The 26,838-nt window shown below is 36.5% G+C and overlaps 1 protein-coding gene across 4 annotated transcripts in view; it reads right to left on the bottom strand.

The window, feature by feature from the left end:
- LOC145688892 (erythroid differentiation-related factor 1) overlaps nucleotides 1-26,838 on the bottom strand; it is a 64,097-nt gene that overhangs the window by 29,163 nt on the left and 8,096 nt on the right. For 2 of the 4 annotated variants that reach the window (XR_014132015.1, XM_081763058.1), the window contains exons 2-8: nucleotides 19,668-19,933; nucleotides 15,806-15,911; nucleotides 14,397-14,543; nucleotides 12,497-12,670; nucleotides 8,074-8,243; nucleotides 4,188-4,447; nucleotides 2,756-2,867 (exon numbers count right to left, since the gene is read on the bottom strand). Coding sequence is in view for 3 of the 4 variants with exons in the window: in XM_081763058.1 (XP_081619184.1) it covers nucleotides 2,756-2,867; nucleotides 4,188-4,447; nucleotides 8,074-8,243; nucleotides 12,497-12,670; nucleotides 14,397-14,543; nucleotides 15,806-15,911; nucleotides 19,668-19,933 (1,235 nt within the window). In the remaining variant the exon portion in view is untranslated. Of the gene's footprint in view, nucleotides 1-2,755; nucleotides 2,868-4,187; nucleotides 4,448-8,073; nucleotides 8,244-12,496; nucleotides 12,671-14,396; nucleotides 14,544-15,805; nucleotides 15,912-19,667; nucleotides 19,934-20,915; nucleotides 20,938-26,838 lie in introns of those variants that run through there. The other 2 variants (XM_081763074.1, XM_081763066.1) reach the window with 2 other exon arrangements.

The following is a 26,838-nucleotide window of genomic DNA, read 5'->3' as shown; positions in this document are numbered from 1 at the left end:
AAAAAAAGTTTTTTTTGTCGTATCCCAGACAGTTACCAAAGCCCGTAATTTAGTCCTGTTAATAAACGACTAAATTATACTTTTATCAATACTGGCACTTACTGCTTAAAAACGTTGAATTCCAATATTCTAATTACTTTTTAAGAGATTGATTTAAAAAAGGGAATATTTTTTCCTTTCTCTTTGTATTTAATATATGTTCTACAGAAGGTCGTTTCGGTCTTATAGTGAATTGCATCCGCCTGCTCTAGGTTGTAAAACTTCTTTTCTACCACTGATCATGTTCAATATTATGGCCCTAGCAATGAACAATTGCATAACATTGGAGCTTCCATTGGAAGAGGTTTAACCTAGTAATCATTGCGTTCTTCCCAGAATCCTTCAAGTGTTGTTACTCAAGTTTTTGTGATGTTCTGTTTTAATTGACTAAAAGGCAAAAAAGTCCATGGGTGATGCATCCGACGATTTAAGAGATGTCTAAATGGGACAGCCTTGATCCCTGTCTCCTGTTCCACACAGGCAATGTGGGTCAGCGTTGTTTTGGCGGTACGACTGCTGGAAGTGAATTTCGGCGGTCTCATTGCCATACAAAGCAGGGGCATGTTGGAGGTATAAGGGTTCTAAGACGTACTGTATTTTTTTTTATTTTTTTTTTTTTTTAACACCACTCTATGAATAGGAAGTTTCCCCTTAGTACAGAAATCAACCACTACCATAAACTCTTTGGAGAAACTTTTCTTGCATTTGTGAATTCAATGTGCGTGATACTTACATCGATAGGACCTAGTCAAACAGACCCACGCCTCATATAGGATGATGACATAATGCCATTTATTATCCGCTAGGTAGCACTCATACAGACATTTGCATGCCACTCTCCGTTTTGCGATGTGCGTTGGTGTTAGTTGTTAGTTGGTGTTAGCGTTTGTGTCGTTTTCAGACCTAACTTGTTGAATGATCCGATTAATGGTTGCTGGTTACCATGGGATAGTGTTGTTTTACGTTGTGGTGGTGCGCTCTCTTTGGTCACATATTGCCATACTTTAGCAATGACGTCTCGAGCGCGTTACGAAGCTGGTTGCTTCTTCTACGACTTTTGACCACATGTTGTGTCCTTTGGAGCTGGATACACATTATGATGGATTACTGCGTGTATCCCGTTACCTGACATTGTCAACCATTTCTACCTATACTGTTTTAATTTGGCTTTAGCTACACACCATGTCGGGAAATGTTTCTATATAGCCCTCCAAAACGCATCCATTTCTGGAGATATGATGATCGCAGATACCCTTACTCTGACCTAGCAGCAGCTGTAGCACTGTTTGCTTCACTTTTAACGCGCACGAAATGGAACTGGAAAAAACGTAGCGCCTCTGGCGCCGTCTGCAATTCACTATCATAAGGATGAAACAATCTTTGTAGTTCTGTAAGCGTCTTCTAAATGGTTATTGTAACATTTTTTTGATTTGTAGAAGTGAGTTCACATACAAATTTAATTTTTATAAATATTAAAATTTAGTAATATGATGCTAAGTCATGCAACATTATTAAGCGACATTTTATGTGCGTTTTCCCGATTCGGGAGTTCTCTTATTTTCTCCTACTATACTTACTTCACAGTCTTTTAATTTAGGCTACAGGTCATAACTATTCGGCATTTAACCTGTTCAATCAGTTTCCTTCTCCCATATATAACATAAAAGGACAATCGTATAAACTTAAAAAAAATCGACAAGGCAAATGGGTGTGCTCTAAATTAGTGTAAAGACATGTTATTGCTTAAAATTTTCAGCATGTAGATGGCGCGCGCGGAATGACATATGAAAGAGAAAATGGCGGGAAACTGGAACAGATGTGGATGAAGCGGCATAATGAGCTAAGAGGCGGCTCGATGCATAAAAAAATTCTTGCACTTTCAACACAAATCCGCTAAACAATGATATTCACAGTTTACCGTATAAGGATCTGTCCCTCATATAACATTGTGAAGCATTACAAAAATTTGGTCGTCTTAGTTTTTCGAACAACCAGGACTACATAACTGAACTGGAGATATAGGATAATTGGATCGCCTAAAATACATAAAGAAGGACTATAGTTTACATCAATTTTCAGGTACTTCCTTGACTTCTTCCGATTACATTAAAAATAATATTATAATAATAATCGATCAACCTTTGCAGTTACATTACCCTACTTAGTCTTAGGAAGACTACCTTCAAAGCCCTCCAAAGTGTCTTTGAAGCACCGGATACCGCTTCGATTCATGGTGAAAGAACCTTGAAATTTGAATGCAATAAGGTTTAAGCATTCCACCTTAAACTGTACGTCTCAAATACACTCCAATCCAAATAACCAAGACCTTCAAAATGCACACATGTGTATATATGTTAATGATTAGCACCAAAACTGCGCGCACAATACTGCTATGAGTGCAACTGTGACTGCAATGAGTAAAACATACGAAGAAGTAAAATGCATGACTATCCTATACGCTAAGAAATGGTTTTATTGCAAGATCATATTCTGTAAGCAATGATATAATAATAGGTGATGTTGCAATAAAATCACTGCATTCCGAATAGTTTACTGGACATATGAATCTTTCTGCAATCTAGCAATTGAAGAACTATTTCTTATTATATCCAGTAACAGTACTCAGTTTATCTATGAGAATGAATATGGGAAATTTTCTGTACACTTTCCTTATTAGTCAAAATTGTAAAAGCTTTATCTAACAACAATTACGTACCTATATAACAGCATTGCAACAGGTACAGTAAATGGATTCTGTTCTTTGTCATCCATGAAATCGGTACAAAGCGAAGTTAGATCATACAGCTTAACAACATCGTCACCTTTACCTAAAGAAAACACAAAATAAAAAATAAATAAATACATAAAATTACTTATACGACGTACAAAACTACCCACTTGAAAAGGTTAAACGTTCTTCCATGCCTTCTAAATATATTGAAGATAGCAGGGCGCTAGCCGTCGAAATTATCATCAGCAAGTTTCGAAATTAAACACATGAAATGAATAATTTTGTGTGTTTAATTAATGTATTCATTTAGTATCACATTACTTTCCTAATAATAAATTATCAATCTCTTTATGTTTATAACTTTAATACCGTGCAATGTAAATACTGTCAATTACAAAATATTTTCTCGCAGGCTCATTAATTTTAGTACACAATATATTTATCCTTAAGTTTTCTATATACAGTGAGTGAAGCTCAATGTTCATTTAAAGATTGAGGCTGCATACAACTGAACCTACTGCTTAAAGTGGATTCGAATCCTATTCGGGTTAGCATCGTAGTAAACATCTCCAGTGGGAGACGTCCTCACTTAACACCAAGATTCTGAAGGAAGGAACCACTATTAACGTGGACTACGTAAATGTGGTAGGGGGTTTGAATCCACAGTGCAGTTGGCGGGTGTATAGATTATCATGTAAATTAAACCTTCACAGTGTAAGTCATTCCAACCTTTAGTTAATAAAACATAAAAGGAAAATTCGAATTCTCATACTTCTGCTACTTTGCAATCACAACAAATATACACTCATGTCCAAAATGATTGTCGCATATCTATAACTGTTTACTTGTAAGAATATAATTTGATAATGATTTTGCAGGGTACTTTTAATACTGATACTAGGTGTATAATCGGGAAAGGTATACTTGTGGTAAATTTCATAGGAAAATAACTATAAATACGAAAATTAGAATGAGTAAAAGAAAATGTTGCTAAATGGACAAGAATTTTTTTTATTTTCGTTTTATTCTTCTTATTTACTGCTCTTTTGACATGAAATTTGCCACATATATGTCTTTTCCGATTATACACATACTAACATTGTAAGAAATACCGGGCGATTTCGTTATCAAATTATATTCCTATAACAACATATTTATAGACATGCGACAATAATTTTGGACATGGACCTTCAGTTTATATACTTCAAGTGCATATCTATTCTCATCATCAGGACAAAAGCAAGAAGGTTTTGAAATCTCAAAAAGATTAAAATACATTAAGAGCTTTGACAGGAGCATGCAAAAACTAAAAGTACATTGATAAATGTGATGGAACTTCAACAACTAGTCTGTCTCATGTAGCAGAAATGGAAGCAATTAGCAACTTTTTATCATCATTGTTATATCATTAACATACCTTTAAAAAGCCAATACGTATGCCCCGCTTTCGTTGCATTCGATTTTAAAAAGGATAAAATATTCTGAGCAACATCGCGAATGACTTTCGGGGAAAACTTCGAGTCCTCCATCTGTGGCAGATCTTCCGTTTTGATAAGTTCATACTTTTGGACTATTCCATCCAAGTGATAACACATTACTAACTCCGGAACATTACACATTAGATTATCCAACCAATAATCAATTCCTGTGAGTACACTGATTGGTTTTGTCATATCCCTAGAAAGAAAAGAGTGAGACAGAGGTATTACTACAAAACTAGCACACAGCTTATACTGGTTCGTTTAAGCAAAGACACTGATCTATTTTGTATAAATAAGGACATTAATAATGAATGTACCTGGAACACCAACCTATAATCACGATGAAGCTTTCATAACAAAGAGAGGCACAAAATTACGATATGCAAGAATATAAGTTGTGCAACTTCTCCATATGCATCTGGATAGTATCAAATTCTGATTCGGACGCTTATAAAGTAGTCACTATTTATGTGTAAGTGAAGAAGTAGGTGAAAAACTTGCTTTGGAAAATGACCGCAATCAGTATTTCTTGTAACATAAAATGGAAATACCACTAGCTCATTTCTGGTGAGTGGAATCTCTGGTACGATCCCAGCTCTTGAAAAGTGGTCTTTGTGGTGAACAAACATTATGTGCGTGGGTTTTCTCCCGTTTCCTATACTTTCTTCATTACTATCATCATCACAGTCTTACTTAACCTGGAAGTAAAATCGTGGGACATTAACTCAAAAACACTATAATTGTTGTCAAGCGCGTTATTTGAGAGAGGAACTCGGGAAACTTGAATACTTCCCCCAAGTGGACATAAATAAATGTTAATGTTTGATTTTTTCCAGTAAAACACTCAAGCCCTTCCGAGAAAATTTTGCATACGCCAGTGATTATGGTTCTTGTCTCGATACGCGTACACAAATAAAATCTATAATAGAAGTGAAAGGAAATTACCAGTCATTTCAAGATAGAACGAAAATGTAATGATTCGATACGGTTGTAACAAATCAGTGATTCGATACGGTTGTAACAAATCAGTTTAATCGAAACATCCAATCAACACTTTCACAGTTACGTCATTATATTATCACTGTGGATGTATTGAACAAACATTCGTTTCCATTTTTATTATGGTTCTTATTTTATTTATTTTCGTTCTAGCACTATATTTTGTTATTATTCTATCATGTTGGAGATGTGGAAAAAACGATTACTTCTATATAGTCTATTATATATTTTTTATTGTTTTTTGTATTAACGTAAGGACAACAATCGACAGTAACTAGTGTTTCTTTTTCAAGCCTTAAGTAGGATTTATTCTGAATTATTATTTAGGAATATCATGAGAATTCTATATAGTAATATTTATTTACATCTAGAAAGTTGGAGACTGGGTGACGTAAGTCCACGTCCTCCATAAAATATCACCTGAGAGTTAATGACGAACTTATGGCTTTACTTCCGTTACATCGTAGAAGTAGTGACCACGACCGTTTCCAAAGGAAATGTGTATTATTTTCGCATATAGTTGGATGGCGGCCTAATTTACAGGCGTCTGGATCTAATTGTGACATGTTTACAGGCATACAAAGAGGTTACGAATGATATGTCTCCGCACTACGCTCTAGTTTCCTAATGATTGTAGTTTAAAATTGTGTTAAGATTATAAGTAATATTTATAGATTTTCCAAGTAACAGAATATTTGCTTGAGTAAAGAATTATGACGCTATAGCATATTCATTATGTATTTCTCAACTGTATCAACAACTCAAGACAATCTTACCATTCTATTTTGAAGTACCTGGAAAAAGCTATGTTCTCAAACAATTTAATTTTGTGCTTAGCTTTAGTTATTTTAAAAACATGCCTATGGCATAACTTATACTCAGTACAATGGCTTAGTACATAAGGCTCTTCCGCCTTATGTCTGACCGATTCCTTACCACTGCGCGCAGAATGAACTCGCTCCACCTTGGTTCCCCCGGTGCGTCCGTCAGTGTAGTGTAAGCTGACAGCTGAGAAAGAGAGTGCTTTCTCATCGCAACGAAAATCCTGCCCAACTTGAGATGCTGTCGAGAGGAATACGTTGTTAACTTTTCCAAGTGTTTGTATTTTCTTGCTGGCAGAAAAATGCCGCTAAAACTAAGTTGCTTTTGGGAGGCTTATGTTGTAGTTCTTTGCGTCTCATAAGCTTAGCATTTCAGTGATCAGGAAGTAGTGTAAGACGAAAGTATCGGACACTAGCTTGACTCTAATCAAGAATGCCATTGACAAATATAAGAAATCCGCGGCCCCAGTGTTTGGTTCTAAAGTGCTTTCAAAACTAGAAACAAATTGACAGCTCAAAAACACGTGCAGATTTGTTTTGAAGAAGGGACTCTACGTCACACGTTATTGCGGTCACTCAGCGAGGGTCGATTCATAAAGTCTTTATAGCAACAGTGGGTGGAGCGTTTCCCTGGCAACAGACCTTAACATTCCAATGTTGCCGCTAGTAAACACGTGTTTCCAGAAGGAAAGAAGCTTTTTCAGTCTTCGTTTCTTTATGCGTGGAAGTGATTAAAAAACAGCCCCCTTCCCAACATGCACAAACTAGACGACAAACATACCCTTTCATCGATCCAAACAAACCAATATTTAGAGATTTTCCTTTCCGTTAAGACTCATAGGACAGTTCCAGCTGATGACTCACCGGGATGCTCACGAAGTGACAACAGCGTACCACGTACTTCTCCAAACGCCAATTTGTTTCTAGTTTTGAAAACACTATACAACAAAGGGGCGAGAGAATATAACCATGCACACAAGCCACCACCAACATGCAGACGAAACTTCGCAGAATAGTCATGCAAGAGGATCCCCGAACCGAAGGCAGATGTCGAATAGTCTAAGTATGGCTATGGAAACTGTCAGTCAGACCTTGTGCCAATGACAATCTTAAAACTGTGTTCAAGGCTAACAGTCATTATCCTGCCAATGTGCTCACCTACGAGAATGAAAGTGTAACGCTAGGAAGTTAGGATCGGCATCTGGCAAACCATCTGGAAAGGTACGCCGCTGCATTGGATGAGGCGTGAGCGTACCTTTCTGACTGCGGCAAACCAAGAGCCATAATGTAAAGAAACACAGGCGCGAAGCGCTTCAAGAAGTGGGTCCAAGAATGGAAAGAGGCTTTCCCGAAATAATTCATGGCTTTTGGCAGCTGTTACCGAGGCAACTTGAAGACTCGCAGGGTAAAGAACTGCAAAATCAACCTGCTGTATTATTAAGAGGAAATACTGAGACCGATCTACGAACAAGAGCTACCAAAAACGTACGGAAACGAGAACAACATAGTCTGCATCCATCAAGACAAAGCTTCATCACACATCTCAAGATTGTACCTCGCATTCTAGCACAATATGAGGCAGGCTACTGGAATACAGGCCATATTTTTCAACAAGATACTTGTTTAGTCCCTAGACTCAAATCCAATAGACTTTTGTATTTCTGGATTGCCTAAAAGGATTTCGGGCAAGAAATGTGTGACAACTGTGAATAGATTCTCCAAAGCTGTGAAAGAGGAATGGAACATATTCCCTCATATTTCTCCAACGTAAGCTTTGCAATGAAAGCTACATTACTAGACCATCTTAGAAACCTAGGGAGATACATTGAGCCTAACCGCATCTGGCGTCAGGGACTATCGTTATACAAGTTCAATTTGGTCATATATACGGGAAACAGCCTCTATACACATACATGATGTATTAGCTTAAAATCTACTATTTTTACCGCTCCATAAAGTTTCATACGCTGGAGTAGATTATGATAAACAAGAAATTAAATACCTCAATCTTAAGCTGACACAGGGATGGGTTCCACCACCAAAAATGGGCATATCAGTTCCAATAAGCATCTGAATATCTTCAAATGTCCATACAACATTACGTGCAAATTTGTGTTTACATGTCGGATCCGGCAACTCTTCATCTAAGGTTGGTTCTGGTAACGCTGGAGCCTGAAATAATAATTTAAGTGTAAAACAAGGCAAATAGTTGTGGACAGACACCAAAACATATTTATCTCTTCTCAACATGCACCCACACGTTGGAAACAGCCATATTAAGTTTCACAATCTCATCAAGAGGCCAATTATGCTTTTGAGCACATTAGATATAAGAAAATAGATATAAGGAAACATTATCAAACTACACACTAACGTTTCATCCGGTAGAAAACAGAAAAAAAAGTAACAAACAGAGAAATAGCTGAGAAATAAGACCTTCCTGTTATAATGTGAACCGCTTAAAGAGCAATCTTATCAATAAACTCAAAAGATACCCACCTTGCTCAATGTATCCTGGAAAAAAAACAACAAAAAACTCTCTCTCTCTAAAAAAAGCAAAAAAAAATCCTCTTTATTCTTTCTCTCTCTCTCTCTCTCTCGTTTCTTTTCGGGGGGAGGTTGGACAAAAAAATCTCTCTCAGATAGTTTCTTCTTCCCCTCTTTCCCCTTCTTTTTCTTTCTTTTTTTTTTTAAAGTTACATTCAAAAAAAAAAAAATTGTTACGTATCGAATTTTCATTGACACTTGTTAATACTGTCAAGACATAGGCAAGGAAACGTTTAGTGAATTTCAACATATCTTATTTCCACTAAAACCTTTTCTTATCTGTATTGACAATATTAACAGCTGTCAGTGAAAGTTAGACGTTTAACATGTTTTCTTCAACTTAACTACAGAATACAAATGAGCAAGAGGAGTATCTTTTGAATTTATTACCTTTTTTGTGGGGCCGCGGTGGCTCAGTGGTAGAGCGTTCACCTCTGATGCACGAGGTCCTTGGTTCGATCCCAGCTCACGCCAAATGAACTGTTGTGGACAAACACCGTGTGCGTGGGTTTTCTCGGAGTTCTCCCGTTTCCTTCCACTTTCTTAATTCCACCATTTCTTTCATTTCTCAAATTACCGTCTCCTTTAGCCTAGTTGGCATAACCGTGGGACGTAAAACTTAAAGATTTCATTTTATCTTCTTTTTTGTATTTTCTAGTCAACGAACTTAAGTTCTCTATGTCTGTGTGTCTGTTTTTTGCGAGTTTTTCAATTTTGAACCCTGCATTCGATAGAGCATCTAAAACTCTCAGAAAGTGATTAAATTTTTCGCGTCACTCTTACTGTTCCCGAGATATTGGCCAAAAAAATGGCCGATTTCCAGAGATTTAAGAAGCTATATCTCGGGAACCATAGAGAGATGATATTGGTGTTGTTCAATATCTAAGAGGATGGTAAATATTTTGGTACCAAATAATAACCAGTGACCACTGGTTTGGCCAGTGGCCACCAATTAATAACGGTACCAAAATGTTTACAATCCTCTTAGGTATTGATTAACACCAATATCACCTCTCCATGACTTACCGTTCCCGTGATACTGGCCAAAAATATTTCCAATTTCGGGAGATTTAAGGAACCGTAAGTCACAGAGATATCATATTGGCGTTGATGTTTGAACATTCGGTACCAAATATTAACCGGTAGCCACTGATCACCTGGCTACTGATCAATTGGCCACGGCTCCCCAGGTATTGGCCAAAAAAGTTTGAATTTCGGAGATTTAAGGAGCAATATTTCGGGAACTGTAAGTCATAGAGAGAGAATATTTCGCGAAATTGAAGGTGCTGATAAAAAGATTTACTTTTACATGTAGGAACAATCACAGTTATCCTTCAAGCTCCATCTCTCCCTTCTTTTTAAGTTCGTTCTGGCAATGCTCTTGAAGCATTCTCAACTGGTTTTCATTTATTTTCTTTCTACTTCTTTCCCTTCTTATTTAATGAAGCGTTTAGAGAAAGCTTACGATAGTGCCACTTTTATAAGCATGTGTGATAACACTACAAACAAAAATACAGAATTATATACAGAGTGTATCACAAGTAAGAGGCCACAGGTCAACTCAATCATGAGTAAAGGACAAAAAAAAAGGGGGGGGGGGAAGAAGGAAAGTTGTTGGAAATAGGTACTTTTCAATCGAAAATGTTCGAACGGAATGTAAGGGTAACGCAAAAATGACAAGGGAAACATGCACATTGTTATATGGGAGAACCTAAAAATACTTCGAATCCGTTTTCCAACAATGCTCAGTTGTTATATGGTAAGGGCTCAAGAGAAAAGCCTGCTGAATTGGCAATGTTGTTTTCTAAACATACAGTGCCTTATCAGCAGGGCCCGGATATTGTTGACAAGTCAACTTTTTTCTCTTACGCATAGGATAAGGCAACTTCAAATAAAAACGTTATCCATCAACTCAAGGTTCTAAAAGTGTATTGTTTTAGGGTCAACTTTTGGTCACTTTTTGCCTTTTTGAAGTTTCAGGTCATTTTTTAATATTTTAAGGTAACTTTCAGGTCATTTATGGTCTTTTTAATCTTTCTTCTTCTACATAAGAAACTCTTAAACTGAACACTGTTTACGGATTTGAAAAATACAAAGTTATATCTTTTCCTGCTTCCTGACTATTGGGGTGGAAAACTGCATTTCTAAAAAGCTAATGAACACTAAGCTGTAGCTGGTTGATTAGGGGTAAGGATTGGTAGGTGTCCAAGCAGATGGCTTTGGATTATTGACTACAAAGGATGTGATCACGAGAATAACTAACAGTGGATTAGAAGACTTACAGAGATGTTAAACAGTTTTTTTTAAATCTATTATTCTCATGTATTCAGTCTACACTTGCGAACTTCTATTCTTTAAGTGTGCTCCTAGTTTCAATTCGGGAGTGAATTGACGCTTTCAATACGTAAAATGCCGTACAATGGCCTGATCAATAGACTGCAATTAACTGAAACAAAATTTTTGAGAATGAGTGAGAAGTGATAATTAAAATCCAATAGATATTCAAAAAATGACAATGTTTAACGAAATAAACGTTTTAAAATAACGTAAATTTTAAGGTCAATTTTTGTGAATTTTAGGGTCATTTTACAGGAATTTTAGTGTCATTTTATAGGTCACTTTTTAGAAAATTTTAGGTCAACAAGATCCGGGCCCTGCTTATCAGTGTGAAGCCCAAACAAATAGTGCGACTGAAAGAAAATTCATCACAGTTTGAAAACCACTCATTTCCACAATTTTCCTCTCTTTCCATTTTCTCGTATTTTTACTCATAATGGGATTGGCCTATGGCCCCAGACTTTTGATATACCTGGCGTAACATATAGGTTATTCAATTTTCATATAGATTATAATTAATGAACCAATAAAAGCTAATTAATATTATATCGAACCTATATTTTCAACTATTACTACTGTGTAGTACTTTAAGGAATATATAAAAAATGTTTTATACCCTTAGATAATATCAAGGTTATAAAGAACAAGATATATTACTTAAGTGGAATCTGAATCAATCTCACCGAGATGTAATGCTTCTAACTTGCCAAAATGTACATCGGAACCTAGCATTCTCTCTTGGGCTACAGAGAAGTTCCTTAAAAAATAGCACATCAACTGTCATCACTAGGAAATGCTGTAGGGAAGTAAACTGCTGATCTGTCTTAGGAAAACGACTTGAAACCAAATCACATTCCCATATATCTCTGAAACAAGTTTCCTTATGGTATGCTGATTATCATGTAAAAATTTTAAAGTAATAAAATCCGTCAAAAAACGTAAGAAAAGGAAACTTTCAAGTACCATAACAATTTTTAATTACTCTTACTAGGGCTAATGTAGCAATTTATAAATTTACTCTTTTATTTCGCGTAACTCGCCCTCTTATAATCATCAGACTGGGTTTCATGATTATAAAAAGGTAAGTTACAAATTAATACAAACATACATAAATTAATACTCTTAAAATAATAATAATGTCGACTTATTACAAATACAGCCCACCTGTAAAAGTCATAATTCTTAAGACAGTGGTTAGATAGATAAATAAATCGGAAGATGTAGAATTGATACAAGCGAGGGTTTTTTTCGGAATATTTGGGGCTATTTTGCTTTTACAGGACAAGGAGCTAAACAATAAGAACACGCATCATTAGTAATATTCTGGTTTACATACAACACAGCACGAGATTATGGCCACAGAATTGGCCGAAATATCGTGTACAATCAAATTCTAAAAACATAAAGACTGGATTGGGTGCAAGCTATACTAATAATAATAATAATAATAATAATAATAATAATAATAATAATAATAATAATAATAATAATAATAATAATAATAATAAAACAGAGGAATGAGAAAGAAGAAATGCAAATACCATGCTTACATTCGGTACAGCAACTGGCTGTTCTCTTTCGTTATCAGCATTGGAAGCCTCTTCTCTACTGTTCTCTGTCTCTTCCATAGCCAAACTATGGTAAAGAAACTTTGAAATGAGACTCTTCTGCTGCAGAACATTCCGGCTCTTATTCTTCTGAAGCAATCCTTTCTCCTGTTAACACAAAAATTCTAATCAGTTTCTGTTTACGTTCTGTGAGAATACGTTCACAACATATAATATGTTGTTCTCCAACCGGGAAATACAACAGTGTACAGTAAACTGCTACTGTACTCAGTAACGAAACTCCATTTCTTCATGAATTTCTTGTATATATACCACTTTCACATGTTGCCATACGCAATATTATCTGACCCATTCTTCCCCTACATCCTTTCCTTTGCTTTCTTCATATGAATTCATGAATGACAAAAATTGTTACACCACGTAAAATCGTAAATAGTTACTTTCCCTTACGAAACCCCACCAATTTTTCACAAACACCCTATATATAGTTCCTGTATTACAGTGAACAACGCTTGCGCTCTTTCCCTTATTGTGTTCTTCATTAATGCAAGTGAACGACAAATTTGTATTCACTGAACACAATCCTTCACGAACCAAACTACGTGCCATTATGTCCACTGTTAAGAAACATATAATATTGTAAATCAATCATTCAATCTCTCTCTCCAACTCCTTGAATAGATTTTTCAAACTTCTTGCTTGTAATCCACTAATTAAAAGAAGTTTCCCCTTCTTCTATTTACACTATATAGAATTTTACCAACCTTTCCTATCCCTTTGAGATCAAACATCCAATGTGTGTGCAAAAGAATAATATATTCGTATTCTGTAGATCAAAAACTCTTATTTACCAAGTTTCATACCTGCACGTCCAACGGTTTTGTTGTACTGAATTGATACAAGTGAATTATATATCCGTATTCTCTAAAACAAAAAGGTGTCACAACAAAATTCTAACCCGCAATCTTATAATATGTATTTTAAAAAATCCATGAATATAACCATAAACAGAAGCTTGCCTTCTTCCTGGTTCACTTATGAAGAATGTACAGTAACTATTTTGTAATCATATACATACGTAAATTCTAAAATCATGTAACTGTAATCCCCTTATTAATACATAATTATGTAAATCATTTCTACCTGCATTTTGATTTGTCTTCCTGATAACTTAAATAGCTCAAGATGTCTGGTTTAAATGAGAAGATTGAGATTTTCTGACACACAGTGCTGGTTTGAGAGACGGAGGCAACTACTAAAGATGGAAGAAGACCGAACATATGGATGTAGAAAAGAAGGAACCCAGGCTAAGAGCCATGTCGAAGCCCCATTCCCAGAAGTCCATTGAGAATGAGGCCAGCTACGGGTACGTTAATGAGGGTGTTCCAGAGAACTCCATTCTACCTGTCCAGGCAGGTAAGCCATTCGACCCACCGTAGCCCTATGGATGACATAGTTCTCCGAGACCAAGTCCTTGCGCTTCAAACTCATCAAGAAGTCATGATTAGCAGTCAAGTAATACCTGATTTCTCTTTGAAATCTTTATTCATTTACCCTTCCTACTTACTTTCCACCTTTAATCAGTCTTACTTTTCTGAAATAATAAGGTTTTATTCCACACGCAGGACATATGATTACAAACACCTTTACTTAAATGACCTAGCTCGAGGAATGTCTACTCAAAATTTCCTGTATCTATCCAGAAGTGACTTTAAAATGGTAGTCCATTAAATGCTTATAAATATTACCACGAACAAACACATTTTTTCTCTATAATATCGTATAACTGACCATTACAATCCTCAAGATTTGATAGATTTTCAACACCTGATGTAACAAGCATAACTTATGAGAAATGACCCTGAGCTCTTACCTTATCACTCACAGAATTCCTCACGTGTTCATAAAAGAACGTCTTCAACCATTGCCATTCAGTCTCTGCAGTACGTAACAAATACTTGTGGATGTCAAACTCATCAATCAACAACGTTTTCTCCACTCTGTGCACCACCATACTCACCTGAAAAGAATTACTCCTTAAGCGAATAAGAAATTTACACACACAAATCTCCAAGTGCCATATATGTTGTAACATTTAAAAAGGAGGGAATAAACTTTCTTGGCAAAATATCAACAGATTTCTCTCCAAATTATGCATTAAATTTTAGTCGTTTTCTCGTATGTAGAGAGTTCATCTCTAACTTTTGTCTTAAATTACCAATTTCTTCTTAAATAATCCAGCAATAGTACTAAGAAATTAAAGGCCTCGTTAATATTTATTCAACTTCTCTCAACAATATTCTTGTGACAGAGGTTTACATCACAAGTATTTTAATTGTGTAAGCAAATGGATGCCTGTTGAAGAAAGGCAGTCCTTGTGTATGTATTATGTGTACATATGTGTAGTATTTTAAATTCTAATCCCTTATTTCTCTCTAATATACTCTTCTATATACCTCTTTGAATTACAGTGAGAAACTGACAGTCTTACACCTATTCTACTAACCTACTGGTCCGCCTTAGTGTTAGGTAAATGGCCTAGAATCTACTGTACCTTTGAACAACACACTCAGACACGACATTTATTAGTGGAGGTCTTGGTTAGTTGAATGGTTAAAGCGATTGTAGTTCTGTGTTCGATTATTCATGAAAGTCTTGTAAGCAGGGTTCCGATTTCTATTACCTACAAGCTTTGAAAACATGCATGCATTTATGCTGTAAAAAGTGACAAAATATGACCTAAAGTAAAATCTTAAAAACAAAGGCGTCTGTGAGCTGCAAGAGAAGGGGGCAATGATACCTCTTCAAATGATATATTGTTCAATAGGTATTTCAAGCCTACTTCCATCAATGAAAACAACAATGTATTCGGCCTATGGAATCTATAGAGGTCTATTTTGAGAGTTATTAGGATCTTTTCTTTAACCATTCTCTATAGTTGAATTCTTTTTGAAAAAGCCTGTAAAATATAATGTAACTTAGAAACTTATTTCAAAGAAGATGGCCAGCTTTTATAATTGATCCCGGTGAGAGATTATCTTCTAAGCACCCCATTTCAATACATAAGAAAAGTTAATCCACATAATGCTCCATAATCACAATAACCCTTCATGTATTTTTAATAGAAGTCAATATTCAATAGGAAAGAATTACATACACATGTGGCTCTATTACTGAAAAGTTAAATCTATCCTAAAGCTACTTTACTCAGTACAAATACACGATAAGCAAACTAGTACTGTTGTATAAACTAAAAAGGAAAAAAAGTTTACCAATACTTACAGGACCTCTACTGTAGGGGATTTTTAACAACTTCTTAATATTTTCCGCATCCGAGACAACGTCCACTTCACCAACACAATCTGGAAACATATTCGCCATTCTGAAACTAAATATATCAAAAATGATATTATTATTATTAATAATAAATAAATAAAACAAATCGGCAAATTAACACACACATATATATAACATCAATGTCTGGGTGTGCACTCACTGTCTTATCATCTTCATTACTTACTGGTAGGATGCTACTCATTTGGGATTTACAGAGTTCTAGGATTAGTCCTTCGAATATACAAAGTGGACATCTTATATTAAAACGCTCTTGACTACAGTTAATTTTATGTAACTTCTAAATACATAAAAAAGAAAGTTCGATGAAATTTTGGAACACGCAAATTATCGACTGCGGGACATGATTTGACATACTCCACAATATTACGCGATTAACAGTATTGCCAACTCAACAAGTAGGAATAAAGTTACTTGGGATTGAAATTTTTTTTTTTTTACATTATTTCCAAAAACGCTTAGGTAAGTATTACAGAAGGTCGATCCGCGTATATGTGTCCAATTTTGAAATAGCACTAACCTTATGAAAATCCATGGGACCACCATCGGTTGGCCTCAATGTGATGGCCATGTGTTCTAGCAATAGCCCTGCACCGTAACTTCCACTGTAGAAGACTACGACGAAGTACAGGAAGTGGAATCTTTTCCCATTCCTCCCGGCAGGCTTTCCACAGGCCCCCGAGAGTAGCGACACGACGAGAAAGAAAGTGCCCTTTTCAGTAGACCAAACCCGCAGAAATCCATGGGACTGTCATCTGGTGATTTCACTGGTATATCATGAAATGGAATAGCACGAATACCGGTGTCTGTCTCCGATCTGCTTCAGAAAGTTCTGGGTAGAACGAGATATATGTGAGGAGGCCTTATCCATATGCACAGACACTTGCTTTATGGTATGCCCATACAAACGAGGCAGATCTTCTGTATAAATTGGGGTCAGTATATGTTGCTGAAAGAATGCAGAGTTGATTTTACAGCTTTTAGGGACCTGACGAATTGTTAATTTGTCCTGATAAGAGTAACCGGCGACAACCATAAATCCTTTCGAGCAAGTTGCTTTGCAATGACGGATGAACGCAGGACGGCTTTTTGCATCTCGCGAAGTGTGTTATCGAGCGAATTTTGCCACAGTCTGATAAGACACACCCATGCTTCATCTAGTGTGGCCACAAACTTCCACTTTTCCCTAGATAGATGGCGTTCATAGAGGCGCCTGCTGTTGGTCTTTCTCTCACGGCGATTGGCCGCACTTAGGTAATGTCCATGACTTTTAAAGACCCTCCGGAAGTTTAATTTCCCGCTCAGGGCGCGGTTAACAGTTGACTGTGGTATGTGGAGTCGAGCTGCCATCACACGTTGCGGAGGAGGATTTCCTTGTAAGGCCATTCGCCGCAACTTCTGAGCTACTTGTGGAGTCACTGTGGTACACGCTCGCTTCCTCGACCCCTTAGTGGGTGAATGCTTACCTGGTATGTCTTCTTTTTTATACTGCTTGATTATGTTCTTGATAGTCGTCGAACCCAATGCACAACCATTTTCTTTGCACTGCTTTTGAATTTTAGAAACCGAATATTTGGCGTGGAAAAGTCAAATTACGTAGCCCTTCCAAAAACGGTTCACATTTGGAGCCATGATGCATACGATACACAGTTTCGCTTGGCAGACGATAGAATGGACCTCCAGGTATAGCACACGCGTTTAACCACTTGGTTCGGTCGCTTCTGTGGTCAAGGGTACGGGTATAAAATTGGACACATATACGCAGATTGACTTTCTGTATATCCAATCACATAATGGTTTATAATAAACGTAAAGATCATAATATCTTTACAACAACTTGATATCTCAACCCGTTCCCGAGATATATGTTCCTAGCATGGGAATAAGTGCTGTTACAAAGGAAAAAGTGGAAAGGAGCAATATGGTAACAGGTAATTTAATATGCATATAGAATGTGAAGTATATATAGACTGACAACAGTCTGCACAAATCATATTCAAAATATCTGCCGTTAGCACGCACACAGGCTCGGAATCCGGAGGCCTACTTTTTCTATTGCAGTACGCACCGTCTACTGATGAAATGTCGCAACTACAACCAGTAAAGAGCGCTTCAAACTGTCAACTGTGGGTGGTTCTTCTTGCAGGCGATAACCTTAAGCACTACCCACAATTTGTAATCCAGGGGATTAGGGTCAGCGCTACCAGAGGGCCAATTATCAGAGGATATGAAGTCAGGCACATTGTGCTCCAGCCATTCCTGGATTATTTTCACCTTGTGGGCTGGAAAGTCCAATGGGGCTTCCTGAACAGAGTGGTGGTCACGTCTTTACTATAGGCTCCAGTACAGTGTTTTGTTATATCCGACCTACATCCAAGCATGTGTTCTTACAAATATGAAGACATCTGGCGCCAGCAGCTCATACCCCACTACAACATGACTAACGTGGAATGAATGCTTCTTTGGATTTTCGAAGCCTTGACTCCGGTTTGCGAAGAGATTAGGCATACACCTTATCATTTTCACAATTAAAACTCTCTTTGATGGTGAACAGCCTCTTATTGGTAAAGATAATTTGTGCCCACTGTTCACGTACTCCTGAAGCACTTTCCTTTGCGTTATCAGTGTGTGTCCCGTTGACCATTGGTAATCATGAAGACCAAGATCGTCCCTGAGTACCTTGGATATAATTTTCTTAGAGATGTTCCTATCAGGTAACATCATGGCCTGTTTCCGTACGTGATTTCTCCTCACAAACTCCACCATTGCATTAACAATCTGGAGTCCATGCACTTCGTGGATGGCATTCTCTCGGACGATCCTGAGTGCATATAGTACCAAGGAACCGCTGAATTGTGCGTATACAAACAAGTGAGTGATTATGTCTTTTAAGCCTCTGAAAATTTCACTAGCTGGTTTTCAACTCTGTGTAACGCTATCATTGTTACTTGGTTTTCGTAATCATCCCATTCCATTCTGCAGGTCAAGTGTCTTCCTTTCTACAGCAGCACTCACAATGAGCCATTACAAATTCCACCATCAGGTTCGTTCATTCTCCCAACGAACAATGCTGCAGCCTCTGAAACTTTTTTACTAAGGCCACGCGTAATACAGAGATTCATCTTCCTAACTTACGGACTCGTAAGATACTCTAGGTGATGACTGAAGCCTAACTTGAGGTATGCTTCAAAATTTCTCTCAGAAGTTTTCAGTCGTCTTCCTGTGATTCAATCACAGGCAACAGACAACATCGCTTTCAATGTGAAGAAAGAAAGAAAAGAAAAAATAGAAATTGCCTCTTTCCTCTTAAAACGGAAAATTTCAATGAAAGTGGGAGACATGTTCGCTTATTTTAATAAAGAGTTAATATGCCAAGCTTCATCTTCCTAATATCAGGGATTCATGTTTTATTCTATTCTGGGCAAAATATTTTAAATCATCGTGCTTCCTTAGTATATGCATTTCAAAAAATTCCCTTCTTATTCATTGTTATCGTAACAAAAGTGAGTTTTGTGGCCAAATCTCACATTTCTAGATATATATTAGTATTCCTTGGTTGTCTATGAGTGGATAACTTACACACTTTCATATAATAATACAGACTGTTCCCCTTTCTCCTTTCAGTAGCGGTATTTTTGGAAGCTCTGAAGTATGAGAACCTTCATCCTAAACGGCATAATAATGGGTCAAGAAACTAGAAATTTCACATTATTTAATTTTAAAGTCATTATAGATCTGACAGTTTTAACAAACACACAAACAAACTTTAAAATCCCTTTAATTTACTTGCCTCGAAAATCCTGTAGAATGAGATGGCCCATATTGTAATCCATATGAATTGGCTGAGCTTCGAAGCCAATTGGAAGGTGGATGATTCAGGTCAGTATTAAACTGTAGTTGTGCGAAGTTTGCAGGTGTCTGTACTGCTGAATATTTCACTACAGCTGTTGACTTAATAGGTTTCCTCGGTGAGCCAGGAGGTGAAGGAGGTGGAAGCTCTCTTTCGCCATCACCAGGCGCATTTTCATCCTCCACCGACTGCATATCACACGTGCCCTTAAAGAAATTGCATACATTATTAAAGTGAACATATAAACGAAAAGTTACTGTCAGAGTATCCTGTTGCACGACGATTTAAATTATTCATATATAAGGGATATACAACTGTCTAATTATTTCCTGAAGATAACAGTAATGTAGAAGCAAAGGATATCCTTAAATGAAGGAAAACAAATTGACAGTAACTTTCAATAATAATAATAATAATAATAATAATAATAATAATAATAATAATAATAATAATAATAATAATAATAATAATAATAAATAAACTTAATCTGATCCCATAATCTTTTTACATTACGCTATAAGAACTTTGGGCAAGCGCTTTATTAGATAGAGACGAGATAATAAATAGAAAGAAAAGAAAATTTAAAAAAGTAGCTGAGAGTCAAAATGGAATCACGTCACGTGATAATTTTAAAAGGTTAATAGAGATTAGGTTAGTTTCTGGTAGAGAATGATAAAGCTAATGAGATAAATTGGTCGATAATAGTAGTGGACAGAAAAAAAGACTAGTATGGGTAGTACTGAAGGGGAAATAACTACGACTGGAGAGAAAGGTTAAATACTAGCAAGTACTGAAGAGTACTGGAGAAAGACTAGTACTGGAGTACTGAAGTAAGAATACTGGAGAAAGACTGGTACTGAAGACTGGTAGAATGATAACTTTTTGAAAAAGATGAAATAATGAGTTTCGTTTATTTATTGGTATTATTCATTTACTACATTTTTTAAAAGGTTTTCTCTTTCTCTCTCACTCGCAAATGCTTTTCGTTCCCTATTATTTCTCATCATTTCACTAAAAAAAAAAAAAAAAAAAACTCAAAAACCACAAACAGTAATAAGTATTTATATATCCTACCAAACAATAGTGGCAACTGAATACCCCCCCCCCCAAAAAAAAAGTTAGAAACTATACATCATACAAATTTAGATAAAATGTAAATTTGTGCCAAATTAACTATATATTACGTACTGGTTGCAGAATTTATTGTACAAAGAACATTCAGATCTTTCTTGGTATCTTGAATGTGTACGCTATGTTTTCATAGGATTAACTAACACACATTTATAATTTGTCCTGGAAATGTATGATTTCGGTAATCAATCCTGCTGCTTTTACTTTGTTTTTTAACATTTTATTCAATTTGGACCAATCACTAAAAAGAAAAAAGAAAAAGGATTATAGCTTACCATCCCGTTCACCATCGAGGTTACAAGACATGGACCCATAGCATAACACGTAAGACCCGACCACAAAAGGTTTAGTGGAAAATAAATATTTCTGGAGTTGAAGTTCTTCATTACTGTCTAGCTGTCGAAAGCTACAAGATTGAGTGTCAAAACCATACTATGAATATAACAATTATTTTAGACTCTCAGGGCACATTATAGATAAGTGTTAGTTAATCTTAACATACTGTGCCAGCTGTGTTTGTTAAAATATCTTATTTATTGGTATTATTCATTTACTACATTTTTTAAAAGGTTTTCTCTCTCTCTCTCACTCGCAAATGCTTTTCGTTCCCTATTATTTCTCATCATTTCACTAAAAAAAAAAAAAAAAACTCAAAAACCACAAACAGTAATAAGTATTTATATATCCTACCAAACAATAGTGGCAACTGAATACCCCCCCCCAAAAAAAAAAGTTAGAAACTATACATCATACAAATTTAGATAAAATGTAAATTTGTGCCAAATTAACTATATATTACGTACTGGTTGCAGAATTTATTGTACAAAGAACATTCAGATCTTTCTTGGTATCTTGAATGTGTACGCTATGTTTTCATAGGATTAACTAACACACATTTATAATTTGTCCTGGAAATGTATGATTTCGGTAATCAATCCTGCTGCTTTTACTTTGTTTTTTAACATTTTATTCAATTTGGACCAATCACTAAAAAGAAAAAAGAAAAAGGATTATAGCTTACCATCCCGTTCACCATCGAGGTTACAAGACATGGACCCATAGCATAACACGTAAGACCCGACCACAAAAGGTTTAGTGGAAAATAAATATTTCTGGAGTTGAAGTTCTTCATTACTGTCTAGCTGTCGAAAGCTACAAGATTGAGTGTCAAAACCATACTATGAATATAACAATTATTTTAGACTCTCAGGGCACATTATAGATAAGTGTTAGTTAATCTTAACATACTGTGCCAGCTGTGTTTGTTAAAATATCTTTACACAATTTTAACAGCTTTCTCTACGCCGAAGCATTCTGCAGTGTATACTAAATACAGCTTTTTTCAGAACAAGGCCTACTTAGGATCTAAAATCACAATACGCAAATATCAAGCACCGTAACACATATGTGTATAACACGCCACAAAAAGTGTTTTTGTTTGTTAGTGAATACCAGTGGCAAGTATAATTTGGCCCTATCGTCAGTATTGTATGACCTTGCAGACACTGCAGTTTTTTTTTTTTTTTGGGGGGGGGGGTTGAAAACGGCTGTTTTCACATTTTTACTGTTTCCGAAGTATTAAAAGCCCATCAATGTATGTGTCCATGCAAAAAGAACATATCCACTGCAGATATACAAAAAAAAAAAAAAAAAAAAAAAAAAAAAAATACATATACGCTAAATATGAAAATTGTTCACCAAGTTTGGTCGCATGTATCTTTCCAACCGTAACTCATATGACCAAACTGATACTTTGCGCTAAAATGGCTTTACCTTCGAAATGAGACTATTTCTGGCTGTATGTATGTTCAGCCAAGTACTACATAAAATATATATGGCAAAAAAACCGGGTTTAAACCAAAAAACTTTTTTTTTATTTGGTCTAGGAATTAATTCGTGCGGTTGGTACGCACACATTGAAGCTGTAGTACAAACACAAAATACATAAATACCTTAAGAAAAATATTGTCCATCGCTAGCCACCACTTTCGCCCATCTGTCAGGCAATGTACGGATTCCGTGGCGAAAGAAGTCCTCATCCTTGGAAGCGATCCAGTCAGAGACCCATGTTTCGATATCTTCTGAAGAAGTAAACCGCTGTCCAATCAAATAGTTGTTCATGCAATCGAACAAGTAGTAGTCCGAAGGAGCAACGTCTGGTGAATACGGCGGGTGGGGTAAAACTTCCCATCCGACATTTTCTAAATAGGTTTTGACCGGTTTTGCGACATGTGGGCGAGCGTTATCATGTTGAACAATAAGTTTATCATGTCTGTTCTCCCATTCTGGTCGTGTTCTGGCCAGAGCTTGCTTCAAACGCATTAATTGTCGTCGATAACGTTCTCCATTCATAGTTTCACCCGGTTGCAGCAGCTCATAGTACACCACACCTTTCATATCCCACCATATGCACAGCATAACCTTTGCACAGTGAATATCTCGTTTTGGTTGTGATGGACTTGGTTCACCTGGTTTCACCCAGGCCTTTTTTCGTTTAGGGTTCTCGTAATGGATCCACTTCTCATCACCCGTAATAATTCGATGCAGAAACCCCTTTCTGCTCTGTCGTTGAAGCAGCAATTCGCAAATGGTTTTTCGTCTTTCAACATCTCTGTCTTTCAATTCATGTGGAACCCAATGTGACATCTTTTGAATCATTCCCATGGCTTTCAAGCGTTTGGAGACTGTTGTTTGATCAACGCCTAATGCTGCTGCAAGTTGTTCCTGCGTTTGGCACGAATCCTGCTCGAGCAATGCTGTCAATTCTTCGTCTTGAAATTTTTTTGGCTGTCCAGCTCGCTCTTGGTCTGCCAAGCCGAAATCACCACTTCTAAACCGTGCAAACCACTTCTGACACGTTCGCTCAGCTAGAGCATGGTCACCATACACTTCCACCAAAATACGATGACTTTCAGTCGCACTTTTCTGCATGTTAAAGTAATGCAGCAGGACACCCTGCAAAAACACTTTATCAGGCACAAATTGCGCCATGTTCACTTAACTACAAACTGGTGTTGTTGACGCTTTAATCCACTGCCCTATACTACGAACGATACGCGATGACAGGGGTTTGCAACACATGTGTGGATACACGGAACTGTGGGACGCTCCGTTCGTTGCGCCATCTCTTGTCCACCCGCACGAATTAATTCCTAGACCAAATAAATAAAAACCATGGTTTTTATTTAAAAAAAAAAAGTTTTTTGGTTTAAACCGGTTTTTTTGGTTTAAATAATATGCTCTACGTATTTATATCACATATGGACAGAAATATGTTTGTTCCGCCTTGGTGTTATGCAACAACCAGGTTATGCTGAAAGCGCAATCCAAACCGCTTCTCGGCTTACATCCGAGAGAAATTGTCCTCCATTTGAAACTCAAAACCGGTACTAATTGGCCACGAATGCGATACGTCTGCCGACTCACTCACGAAGGACTTGTGATAAAAATACGTTGTACTGATCTTTACATACTTATAAATATAATTGTCAAGTCATTTTAGAAGGAAAAAAAGATAAGCAGTTACACAAGTAAAACCATTATACAGAATTACATATGGACAATTTCAAAGTACTGCAGAGTACAGAATAACTAATTTAGTATAAGTTAAAGAAGTAAAACGACTTAATTTGCATATCAGTAAGAAAAGTGTATAAAGATACGAATTATTTGAGTCCACTTTGGCTCTGACCCATTTATACATAAATAGATACCAAAGATACTTCTGATTTCAATAAATGCCTCTCGTGGAGTTTGCATGCCCCCCCCCCCAAAAAAAGCACGGCATTTCGATGTATTTTATCAATAGTAAACATTATTAAAACGAAACAATATTTATAATTTTTCATTGATTGCAATTGCATAGCAATAATAACAAGCTATAAAAAAAAATCACAAAAGAAAGTCATAAACTTATAAAAAAAAAAAAAAAGTTGCTTTTGTAGTATAATCTCTTTGAGTAATGAGTGGGGAATTTAGGTCTGAATATAATACGAATAATATACGGCAGTGAAACGTGATAACCAACAAATGTGTGTTCATCCAGATTTTACGAACATTTTTCGTTTTTTGGTTTAAACCAGTTGGTCTTTTGAAAAAAAAAAAAAAAGCTGGTTTAAACCAGCCAACCCTGATATATATATACAGTAAAACCTGTCAACTTGGCCACCTGCTTATCTTGGCCTGGTTCGTCTTTAAACCTGCATTTTCCCGTAAGATGTTCGTTACTTATTACTCTGTAAGTTGGCCGCATTGAAGCAATGTTTATCCTATGATGATACTGATAAATTTACCTGCGTATCTTGGCCACACGAAATACGTTTTTTTATTTTTCTTAATTCTTTCGTATTCCCATATGACAGCCAAATGTTCTGTATTTGTTACTGGAGACAGAGAAGCAGAGATTCCCACGATTTGTTCTAGGAGGTCAATGGCCAGAACACTACCCTGATAAAGGGGTGGTGAAGGAAGATGTGAATAAGGAAAAGCACGTACCGGAATTCAGGAAATGATTGTACGTATTTGTTTACCCTGTCTGTTTTGGTATAACTATTAGCCATATCGGCTCCTTTCATCAGTGGGAAGCTTTAATAATTCCAGAAACTGCTCGAGGTTAACGCTAACCATCTCAATTGTCATCTATTGGCACCTGACTGCTTGTCGAAAGGTAGCGGAGGTTTTGAGATATGAATTCCCATAAGATTTTCGCTCCAAGGGAAACACTTGTAGCTCATTAACAAGCGGGACAGGACGTTTGGGCGCGGATGTTTCGGCGCTGCCGTTTGGGCGCGAGGTACATAGTAAAAATCACAATTTACGAAATATAAAGTAAGCTAGGCACTGAAAACTAAGCGCGAATCAAGATATATACATTTCCTACACTTCTATCTTTATCTCACCTCATTTATCTATCTATTTTCTATCTTATTTATTCATTTAAATTAAATAGTTTAATGCGTTTTTAGTATTTGTTGCCTAACCTCGTCATGGATTGATTTTTCGCTTTTTCACGATTCTTGTACTTCTGATCTAATGTTGATCTAATTTTTGTATTATATAAAAAAGCTAGGAAATGAAGGAGGCAGACGAACTGTTAATAATTTTCTTAATGTTAATTAAAACATATTGATTTAATTTTTGTATTTTTTAAAAAAAGTTAATAATTACATACTTATAAATATTAAAATTTGCTTTCTTTCGTATTACGTTTGCCAAACTATTCTCTTCCTTAAGTCCAATAAAGAACTACCAATAAAAGATTTCCGCGCACTCGAGTTGGGAGAAGTGGCCCCGCGTAGCGTAGTCGCTAACGCTCTCGCCTTCTGTGCGAGCAGTCCCTGGTTCGATTCCCGGTAGGGGCACTCGGTCGAAGAAGTGTAACACGCTCTTTCAGGCCGGCCACCCTGACTGAGGTTTTCCTCATTCACCCCAGGCAAATGCCGGGGTGGTACCTAATTTATAGGTCCAGGCCGCTTCCTTCCTTCCCCAATCTTTTTTTCCTTTCCTTTTCCCGGATAGTGTGCCCCCTCAAACGTGACGGGCTAAATGGCCTTACATGTCGAGAGCCCAGAAATCTAAAAATCCTAATCAAGTTGAGGTAAAGCTATTAATTCAGGGTGTCTAAGACTGTGTGTTTAGGAACTGTGGTATGCTGTATTTCTGGTATCACTTTTTTTTTTATTAACATTCCAATATAAAAATCAAAACTTAACACTTTTTTTCGTCCCATTGTAAGCATTTAATCTGCACTAAAGAAAGTGGCGAAAGGAAAAAAAAATGATTTCAAAGTGAAAAATAATAGTTGTGTACATATATTGGTCATTTAGCCACTAGAAATGTGTTTGACATTCACACTTATTGCATAACTACAGTAGAAATCCTGCTTTAAGTTTTTTAATGGAATAGGCTCACTATGTACGTAATGCAGTCAATCATATCTAGTCTGGTCTACTTACCTTTGGCTTGAAAAGTTATCAAAAAG

Source organism: Thermobia domestica, chromosome 1 (assembly GCF_964235325.1).
Source record: "Thermobia domestica chromosome 1, izTheDome1.hap1.1, whole genome shotgun sequence".
Lineage (NCBI taxonomy): Eukaryota > Metazoa > Arthropoda > Insecta > Zygentoma > Lepismatidae > Thermobia > Thermobia domestica.
This window is presented reverse-complemented; position numbering and strand designations above follow the sequence as displayed.